This window comes from Mobula birostris, chromosome X (assembly GCF_030028105.1).
Source record: "Mobula birostris isolate sMobBir1 chromosome X, sMobBir1.hap1, whole genome shotgun sequence".
In the NCBI taxonomy this organism is placed as follows: Eukaryota; Metazoa; Chordata; class Chondrichthyes; order Myliobatiformes; family Myliobatidae; genus Mobula; species Mobula birostris.
The window spans coordinates 53,578,599-53,589,301 of record NC_092402.1 but is presented as its reverse complement, the minus strand read 5'-3'; the positions used below and the strand labels follow the sequence as shown (position 1 = coordinate 53,589,301).

Sequence of the window (10,703 nt, the reverse complement as noted above, 5' to 3'; positions counted from 1 at the left end):
AAAGCCAAGTCCTACCATGACCCTGCCCCATCCCTATACTTCCCCCCTGACCTTTTCCATGTGTTTCCAGGGGGACACCGGCCTGTTCAGTGAGCTGCCTCCAACTGCACCGGCGAGCAGAGAGAGTATCCGGCGCACTGACCGAGCGGGGCAGGTGCACGGCCGGGGACGTGGTCGTCCTGCTCTACCCCCCCGGTAAAGGGGAAGTGGGAGGGTGGGGGTGAGAGGGAGGCAAGGGGAAGGTGGGGGTGAGGGGATATAGGTGGGAGAGGAGGATGTGGGGGTGTTGGGGGAGAGGAGATGGGATTAGGGCTGAGGGTTGGGAGGGAAGTGAAGTGAATGGAGGGAGTGGAGTTTTGTGGGGAGGTATGGGAGTGAGGGGGTGCATTGTGGGAGGGGCACTGAGGAGGCGGGAAGGTGAATGAGGGGTGCGGTGACAATGTGGAGGTGATGGAGGGAGGGAGGCTGATGTGCTGCGGGTTGTGAAGGTGGGAGGGGTGTTTTAATTTGTTCACTGTTGTCCCCCCCCTCCACCCCCAGGGATCGATCTCATCGCTGCTTTCTATGGCTGCCTGTACACAGGATGTGTCCCCAGTGACTGTGAGGGCCCCCCCACCCACAGAACCTCACTGCCACCCTCCCCACCGTTAAAATGATTGTGGAGGTAAGTGTGTCTTCACCGTCTCTCTTCAACCTCCTTGCAGCCCCACCTCCCCTCACCCCATCCCCATCTCCATTCTCCCTCCCCTTTGCTCTTACCCCTTCCTCCCACCCCCCCCACCTCGTGACATTAGCTAACCATATGCCCTTTGCTGACCCATCTCCCCCACCCCCCCCACAGGTCAGTAAAGCGGTCTGTGTCCTGACTACACAGCCAATCTGCCGTCTGCTGCGCTCCCAGGGAGGCCGCGGCGGCAGTGGACATCCGCAGTTGGCCCCAGCTCATCGAGACGGGTAGGCAGTGGGTGGGGAGGGGGGCGGTTGGAGGGTCCTGGTCTGAGTGTGGCCCCCACCAGCCCCAAACTGACTCTCTACCTCCCTTCCAGATGACCTTCCGCGGCGGAAAGTGCCAGAGGTCTACACCCCCCCCACACCCGAGATGTTGGCCTATCTGGATTTTCAGTGTGTCCACCACGGGAATGCTGACTGGTGTCAAGGTAAAGGGAGTTGGGGGGACTGCACCCCAACCTACACTCTTTCCCTCCCCATCGTGGCACACATCTGTCACGTTCCCCTGTAGCACTGAATTCTAGAACCTGGACCCGAGGATCTCTTGCCTCCCCAGAACTTTGGTGTTGGGGGCATGGGGGTGGAAAGATGGCTCAGATCACAGGACAAGGTCCCACAAAGGAGGCTGATCCTGAAGATTCAGATGCAAGGTGAATTGGCCATTTGGATTCGGAATTGGCTTGCCCGTAGAAGACAGAGGGTGGTGGTCGAAGGGATTTATTTCTCGCTGGAGTTCTGTGATTAGTGGTGCTCCACAGGGATCTGTACTGGGGCCTCTGCTGTTTATGGTGTATATAAATGACCTGGATGAAAATGTAGATGGGTAGGTTAGTAAGTTTGCAGATGATTGAAAGATCAGTGGAGTTATAGATAGGTAGAAGAACCGGCAGAGAATACAGTGCAGATATGAGCAGAGAAATGGGCAGATGAAGTTTAACCTGGCCAAATGAAGTGTTGCACTTTGGGAGATCAAATATAAAGGGACAGTACACAGTACAGAGCAGGACTGATGGGCAATGCTGTACTCAGGGATCTTGTGTTCCACAGCTCCCTGACAGTGGCTGCACAGGCCGACAGGGCAGTTAAGGCAGCATATGGAGTGCTTGTCACTATTAGTCGAGGCCCGGAGTTCAAGAGTCAGGAAGTTATGTTCCAGCTTTATAAAACTCTGGTTATTGAGTATTGAGTGTGGCTCTGGCCAGCTCATTACAGGAAGGGTGTGGGGAGTTGGGAGAGTGTGCAGAGGAGGCTCACAGGATGCTGCCTGGATTAGATGGCGTGAGCTACAAGGAGAGGCTGGACAAACTTGGGTTGTTTTCTCTGGAGCGGCGGAGGCTGAGGGGGAGACCTGAGAGAGGGTTTACACTCCGTGGCCACTTTTTAGCTAAACCTGTACACTTGCTTGTTAATGCAAATACCCAATCAGCCAATCAATACACAAAAGCATGCAGACACAGTCAAGAGGTCCAGTTGTAGTTCAGACCAAACATCAGAATGGGGAAAGAATGTGATCTAAGTGACTTTGACCATGGAGTGATTGTTGGTTACCAGGCGGGGGTGCCAGGATGGTTTGGGTATCTCAGAATCTGCTGATGTCCCGGGATTTTCATGCAAGACGATGTCTAGAGTTTACAGGGAATGGTATAAAAAAATCCTTAAAAATAGCGAGGTTACAGCAGCAGAAGACCACAAACATACACTTAACGGCCACGTTTATTAGATACAGGAGGTAACCAGTAAAAATGCTCACTGAGTGTCTCCAATGATGAGAGGTGTAGATAGAGTAGACAGCCGGTATCTCTCTCTCCAGGGTCAAAATATTTAATACCAGAGGTCAAACATTTAAGGTGGACTGGGGGAGGGGGGGAGAGGGTAAGTTCAAAGGAGATGTGCGTGCTAAGTATTTTTATATACAGAGTGGTGGGTGCCTGGAATGTTCTGCCAGGGGTGGTGGTGGAGGCAGATATGATAGAGGCTGTTAGACAGACATAAAGGGAATGGGAGGATGCGGACATTGTGCAGGCAGAACAGATTAGTTTAATTCGGCATTCAGTGGAGTTTATAAGAGCGAAAGAGGTTGGGACTTGATTGCCTGGTGCGTAGCAGACTGGGGGGTGATGTTATAAAACCATGAGGGGCACAGGCAGGGTGAATGTGGGCAGTGTTGTGGGATTGAGGGCACAGGTTCAAGGTGAGAGGAAAGAGGTTTAATAGGAGGGGTAACTTTTTCACCCAGAGGGTGGTTGGTATCTAGAATTAGTTGCCAGTGGAATTGTTTGAGGCAGGTACTTGGACAGGTATGTGGATAGGGAAGGATTAGAGGCACATGGGACAAATGGGGGCGGAAACAGCTGGCATAGAGTCTGAAGATATCTTGTGCCTCTCCGCTCGCTCGCATGCTCTCTCTCTCTCTCCCTGCAGATCTCCCACGGGGCAGTGAGCACTCTATGCCGATCTGTCAGGCTGCAGTGTGAGCTGTACTGCTCACGCCAGATCGCCCTCTGCCTCGACCCCTATGGCGGCTTCGGCTTTGCACTCTGGTGCCTCTGCGGGTGAGTTCCACCAGACAGCGTGTGTGCCAGTCACCCATTCTCCTCCGCCTAGCAGTCTCTTAACACAGACCAGTCCAGCACAGGGTGCACGTGGTGGGTGAGCTCTTCAATGTGGTCTGGTCCCATGCAGAGTGCAGTCTGTCCAGTCCGGTGCAAAGTGTACACTAGTCTGTTCATGCTGTGCAAACTGTGTAGCGCGGTCTATATGGTGCTGGGTGTATCCGAGTCCATTCGTGCTGCTTGGGCTGTCTGACTCTGTCCAGTCCCGTGCAGGGCATGTGTGGGTCCATTCACATTGTGCAAACTATCTAACGTGGTCCGGTCCCACACAGGGTGTACGCGGGACACCACACACTGCTGATTGCACCGGCGGAGCTGGAGAACAACTTGTCGCTTTGGCTGAGTGTGGTCAGTCAGTACCGCGTGCGCGATACCTTCTGCTGCTACGCCGTCATGGAGCGGTGTACGCGTGGCCTCGGAACGCAGACTCACGTCCTCAAGGTGAGCCTGGCCCCCACCCCTTTCCATGGGATGATCCCCTGCACTCGTGAGATCTACCCCTGAACTACCCTCTCCACCCCCCCCCCACTCCATGGGATCTTCCCCTGTCGTCCCTATAGCCCGAAGTGAACCCTCCTCCCTGCACTGGTTAGGTTGGGGTGGGTAGGATTGGTGGGTCAGTGGGACATGTGTGGTTGATGGTGGGGTTTAGGATCCATCAGTGGGAAGAGTAGTGTGTGGTTAGATCAGGCGGGGGTGGAGGGTCAGTGGGTTGGGGGATGGAACCCATTGGTCAGTGACGTCAGCCAGAGGATGAAGTGGGGGGGTCAGGTGGATGGGTGAGAGGGGGTATCAATCAGTGTTCCCCCCTGGGAAAGGGGTATTGGTCAGCTGGAGGGGGGGAGAGGGGTAGGAATTACTGGTCAGTCAAATGGGAGGGTGCTGGGAGATTGGGGCTGACCATACCCGCGCCCTCGCCTCACTAACCTGCCAGTGTGGCACACCCTCCAGGTGCGAGGGGTGAACCTGTCGTGCGTGCGAACTTGCGTGGTGGTGGCGGAGGAGAGACCGCGCACCAGCCTCACCCACTCCTTCTCGAAGCTCTTCAAGGACCTGGGGCTCTCACCGCGGGCCGTCAGCACCACCTTTGGCTCCCGAGTCAACCTCGCCATCTGCCTACAGGTCAGGGATTGTGGGGGAGGGGGGACTTGCAGGGTGAGACTGGAGGGTCAGGAAAATCATTGGGGGTCCGAGTGTCCGTGCACTTTCTTGTGTCTGTCTATCCAGGCGACGAGATGTTTGCCAACGATGAGGCTATGCCCTCTGGCTCAAGACTCCTCCATTGTAGGAAACGTCCACTCTATCCAGACCTTTCAATATTCAATAGGGTTCAATGAGATTCCCCTCATTCTTCTAAATTCCAGCGAGTACAGGCCCAAAACCATCGAACACTGTTCATGCATTAACTTTTTCACTCCCAGGACCATTCTCTGGACCCTCTGTAATGCCAACACATCCTTTCTAAGATGAGATGCCCAAAACTGACAGTGCCTATACAGTGTCCCTATCCCTCCACATTTATCTGTCTTTGTAACAGCCTCTTTAGCACCTCTATGGTATCTGCCTCCATCACCACTCCTGGCAGCACATTCCAGACACCCACCACACTGTGTAAAAAGAAGACTTGCCCCACACATTTCCTTTGAACTTCCCACCCTCTCACCTTAAATGTATTTCAACTCTGGGGGAGAAAGATACCAGCTGTCTCGTCTATGCCTCTTGTAATGTTATAAACTGGAATTAGAATCGGTTCATTATTGTCACCCTTACTGAGATACAGTGAAAAGCTTGTCTCACATACTGTTCACTCAGGTCAGATCATTCCACAGTGCGTTGAGGTAGAACAAGGTGAAACAATAACGGAATGCAGAATAAAGTGTCACAGTTACAAAGTGCAGTGCAGGCAGACAATAAGGTGCAAGGGCCACAACGAGGAAGAATGAGGTCAAGAGTCCATTTGAGCTTACCAGAGGACTATTCAATAGTCTGACAACAGCAGGAAAGAAGCTGCCCTTGAGTCTGATGGGAGAGGGGAGAAGAGAGAATGTCGGGGTGGGTGGGGTCTTTGGTTATTCTGGCTGCTTTGCTGAGACAGTGAGAAGTGTGGACAGAGTCCATGGAGGGGAGGCTGGTTTCTGTGATGTGCTGAGCTGTGTCCACAACTCTCTGCGGTTTCTTGTGGTCACGGGCAGAGCGGTTGTCATCCCAAGCCGTGTTATATCAAGATAGGATGTTTTCTGTGGTGCGTGGTAAAAATTACAGCTCAGCATTGATAGGGACATGTGGAATTTCTTTAGCCTCCTCAGGAAGTAGGCACTTTGGTGAGTTTTCTTGGCCATGGTGTCCACATGGTTGGACCAGGACAGGAGCGATGTGCACTCCAGTGTAATTAAAGTTGCAATTCTAATAATGATACATTCTATGGTGCATCAATAAAAATTGGTGAGGGTTAACAGGGACATGATGAGCTTCAGATATGCTTTCCTGGTTGTAACAATAGGAGTGGGTGGTGAGGGTTGGACGCTGGGAGGAAAGGTATGCATGTAACTGTTGGTAACTCATTCTCCACTCCACTCCACTGCCTCTTCAACCTTCCCCACTTACAGGGAACAACAGGACCTGATCCCACCATGGTGTACGTGGACTTGAAGGCCCTGAGGCACGACAGGTAGGTGTCTAGGGTTGGATGATAACTCCCAGTGTGGGTTTGCCCCAGGGATACAGAGACGGGAACTGTGTACCATGCTCTTGGTGTGGGTCTGACCCAGGGATAGGGAGATGGGAACTGTGCACGGTGCTCCTGGTGTGGGTCTGACCCAGGGATAGGGAGATGGGAACTGTGCACGGTGCTCCCGGTGTGGGTCTGACCCAGGGATAGGGAGACGGGATCTGTGCTCAGTGCTCCTGGTGTGGGTCTGATCCAGGGATAGGGGGACGGGAAATTTGTACTCTGTTCTGGGTGTGGGTCTGACCCGGGGACAGGGAGAGGGGAACTGCACACGGTGCTCCCGGTGTGGGTCTGACTCAGGGATAGGGAGACGGGAACTGTGCACGGTGTTCCTGGTGTGGGTCTGACTGAGCGTCTGTCAGTGGTTGGGGCAGCGTGTGAGGGAGAGGTTTCAGGAGCTGACGACTCTCTCTGTTTCAGGGTGAGGTTGGTTGAACGTGGATCCCCGCAGAGTCTCCCCTTGATTGAGTCTGGCAAGGTGCAACCATTCACCTCACTCCCATGTCTCTCTCTCCATAACCTCTCTCTCTCCTTCCCCGTCTCTTCATTTCCCCCTATGCATCCCCTCTCCCTCTTTCCATTGCCTTCTCTTGAATGCTCTCCCTTCCTCCATCCCATCCACTCTGTAAGCCTCTCTCCTCTGTCTCACTTCTCACCTTATTTCTAGTCCCTTCTACCCTCTCCTTCCTCCCCTCTCCCTCCTTCCTCCCCTCTGCCTCCTTCCTCCCCTCCCTCTCCCTCCATCCCCTCTCTCTGCCTCCATTCCCTGCAATTTCCCCTCCCACTCTTTGAACACTATACCCTCCTCTCCTTCATTGAACAACCTACTTCGCTCCCCCTCTGTTTCTTGACCCTTTATCCCTCCCTCCACCCCCTTCTCTTCCCCCTCACTCCCATTCTCCCTCTCCCCTCCATTCCCCCCTCCCTCCTCTCTCCCCCTCCCCTCCTATCCCTTCTCTAATCTCCTTTTTCACCCCTGCCCCTCCTCCCACCCCCCTCTATTTCTCCCCTCACTCCCCTCTCTCCCACTGTCCCCTCACTCCCCACTCTACTACTACTTTCCCCTCTCCTTCATTCCACTCCTACTCCCTCCCACTCTCCCCACCCCTTTATAACCCACTCCCCTCCCTTGCCTATTCCTCTCCCCTCCCTGTTCTGCAACACCCTTCCCTCCTCCTCCTCTCACCCTCCCTCTAACCTTCTCTCTTCCCACCCCTCCCCTCCTCCTCCATAACTCACTCTCCCTAACTCTCTCTCCCCTCTGCCCACAGATATTACCAGGGGTCCGGGTGATCATCGTGAACCCAGAGACCAGGGCACCCCTGGGAGACGCCCATCTGGGTGAGGTAAGTATTTGTCATCTCCCTCCCCATCCCTTGGCCTGACACTTGTGTGTCCCAGCCTCATCTTCGTGCCCCTGACGTCGCTGCAGTCAATGGGGAGGGGAAACAACGTTGTGGAGGGAAGAACACGACCGATATAGAGTTTGTGGAAATAAGTGCTTCTCTCTCTTCCACCCCCCCAACCCCATCTCTCTTTCCCCCTCCTCCCTTGGCCCCCCAAGATCTGGGTGAACAGCCTCCACAACTCTAGCGGCTACTACTCCATTGAGGGCGACGACTCCCCTCGAACTGGACACTTTGATGCCCGGCTCAGTTTCGGAGACACGCAGACATCCTGGGCCAGGACCGGGTACCTGGGCTTTGTCCGGCGCACCGAGCTCACCGTAGGAGGTGGAGGTATGTACCATCTGTCCATCTGTCTCCCCTCCTGGGTACCTGGGCTTTGTCTTGTGGCCCGAGCTGACCGTGGGCAGCGGAGGTCAGTGTCCTCCTCTTGTCCCCGTGTCACACCTCCCTCCCTCCATTCTGCCCTTCTGTCCCTTGCACCCTCTCTCCTCTGCATCCCCTGCCTACCTCATGAACTTGTGACAATAATGAACCAATTTGCCCAACATTTCAGACCAACTATATCAGCAATCCCCCAGTCACCTTGAGGCTGGACACTGGACAGACACCAAAGTCATCTAGTTGGATTCATGAAGGGCATGTCCTGTTTATCAGTCGTACTGGAATTCTTTGAAGATATAATGAGCACAGTGGATAGAGGGGAACGGGTGGATGTTGTATACTCGGATTTCCAGAAGGCATTCAATAAGGTGCTACATAAAAGACTTATCCATTAGATAAGGATGTATGGAGTTGAGGGTACTGTGTTAGCATGGATAGAGGATTGGTTAACCAATAGAAGGCAGAGAGTTGGGGTACATGTGTGTTTCTCTGGTTGGCAATCAGCAATGAGTGGAGTGCCACAGTGATCGGTGCCGGGCCTGCAACTGTTCACAATACACACTAATGACTTGGAAGCATCATACAGCTTCACCCCACAGCGTTGTGCCAACCTCTTAACGTACTCCAAGATCAGTCTCACTCTTCTCTCCCACACAGCCCTCCATTTTTCCATCATCCATGTGCCTATCTAAGTCCCCAATGTACCTGCGTCTACCACCACCCCCAGCACTGTGTTCCACGCACCTGCAACTCCCTGTGAAAGAACTTTCTCTCCAATCACCTTAAAATGATGCCCCCTTGTATGAGTCATTTTCACCTTGGGGGGAAAAGGCACTGGCTGTCCATTCTACCTATGCCTCTTATCATCTTATACACCTCTATCAAGTAACCTTTCACCCTCCTTCACTCCAAAGAGAAAAACCCCAGCTCATTTGACCTATCCTCATAACTCACACTCCCTAATTCAGACAGCATCCTGGTAAATCTCCAATGCACTCTCTTTAAAGCGTTCACATCCTTCCGATAGTGAGATGACCAGAACACAATATTCCACATAATGAGGGGACTGAGTGTAGCATATCTAAGTCTGCATTAAATTAAAAGCATATTGTGCAGAGGATGCAGAGAATCTGCATAGAGATATAGATGTGTTGTCAGTGGGCAAAGGTCTAATAGATGGAGTACAATGTTCATCCACTTTGAAAGGAAAAATAGAAGATCAGATTATTTAAAGGTGAAAGATTTCAGCTTGTTGCTGTGCAGAGAGACTTGGAGTGCTTGTGCATGAATCACAGAAGGTTGGTTTGCAGATCCAACACGTTATCAATAAGGCCAATGAAATGTTGACCTTTATTGCCAAAGGGATTGAATTTCAGAGCAGGGAGTTTATGCTGCAACTGTACAGGGTACTAGTGAGGCCGTATCTGGAGTATTATGTGGAGTTCATCAGGTTGGTTCCAGAGATGAAGGGATTGGCCATTGAGGAGAGATAGAGTCGCCTGGGACTATATACACTGGAATTCAGAAAAATGAGAGGGAACTTTCAGAAGCGCAGAAAACTATGGAAAAGGATAGGTCAGATAGAGGCAGGAACACTGTTTCCAGTGGTGAGTGAGACTAGAATGAAAGGGCATAGTCTCAAATTCGGGGGAATAGATTTTGGGTGGAGATGAGAAGAAACTGCTGATTTCATGGTCAGATTGGTCGTGATCTTATTGAACGGTGGAGTAGGCTAGACGGGCCAGATGGCCTACCCCTGCTCCTATTTCTTATGTTCTCCCTCCCTCCCTCCCTCCCTCCCTCCCTCCATCCCCCTTTGTTACCCTTCCCATCATTTCAATAACCCCCTCCACCACTGATGCCCCCATCCATACTGATGTCTCTCTCTCCTTGCAGACCGACATGATGCTGTGTATGTAGTGGGTGCACTGGACGAGACTCTGGAGTTACGGGGACTCCGTTACCACCCTATTGACATCGAGACCTCCGTCTGCAGGGCCCACCGAGGCATCGGGGAGTGGTAGGTTGGATTGGATGGAGGGAGGGGAGAGGGGGAGGGAAAGCGGAGGAAGAGAATGAGGGGATGAGGAAGACTGAGGGGGGTAGGGAGAGAAGGGAAGGAGAAAATGAGGGAAAGGTGGAGAGAAGTGAGAAGGAGGGAGGGAAGGGGGGGAAGATGAGGGAGACAGAGAAACAGAAAAGGAAAATGACGAAGGGAGGAAGCACAGTAGAGAGAGACCTAGAGGAGACAGGACTCTTGACTCCCAATCTACCTCATTATGATCTCGCACCTCATTGTCTGCCTGCACTACACTTTCTCTGTAGCTGTTAGACTTTATTCTGCACTGTTGTTGTTTTACCTTGTTCTGCCTCAGAGGCCCTCTGTTGATCGGGGTTGACCGTGGGTGCCTCAGTGATACACAAGCCTGGGCAGTACAGCATGGGGTGCCAGCTGTTGCCCGTGTAGCAAGCTCCCCTCTCTCCATGTAACTGATGAATCCAAAGGAGTGGCAGAGACTGATACAGTCTGGCACCAGCAGCATTACAGGAGTTGCCAGTCAGTGTTGGATTCATCGTAGGACTGCCTTAGGGAGAGCCGCACTAGATTTTTCTTCGGGATTTACTCCTGAAGCCTTCCCCATTAGTGGGTATAGCCCCAAGGCAGCAGAGGTTTGAGATTAGAGTTTTCCTTCTCTAAGGTGAACTGCCAACCATGGCTGACGAGCCCCATCTGCCTGAAGTGACTGGTTTTAAGGTGCCAGTAACCCACTTCTGTCAGTCTTTTGCTTCTTCTGTCAGTAGAAACGGTTCCACCGGGGTTTAGTAGCTAAGCCACCCGTGAAA

General features: G+C 52.7%; 1 protein-coding gene across 1 annotated transcript in view; it reads left to right on the top strand.

The window, feature by feature from the left end:
• The window catches only part of dip2bb (disco-interacting protein 2 homolog Bb), a 50,427-nt gene that overhangs the window by 37,996 nt on the left and 1,728 nt on the right, over positions 1–10,703 (top strand). Inside the window, 15 exon segments of the mRNA XM_072248970.1 lie at positions 71–195; positions 541–605; positions 608–664; positions 842–898; positions 900–954; positions 1,047–1,117; positions 1,119–1,157; positions 3,151–3,281; positions 3,614–3,782; positions 4,293–4,463; positions 5,948–6,009; positions 6,490–6,547; positions 7,341–7,415; positions 7,634–7,808; positions 9,756–9,879. Coding sequence (XP_072105071.1) covers positions 71–195; positions 541–605; positions 608–664; positions 842–898; positions 900–954; positions 1,047–1,117; positions 1,119–1,157; positions 3,151–3,281; positions 3,614–3,782; positions 4,293–4,463; positions 5,948–6,009; positions 6,490–6,547; positions 7,341–7,415; positions 7,634–7,808; positions 9,756–9,879 — 1,434 coding nt within the window.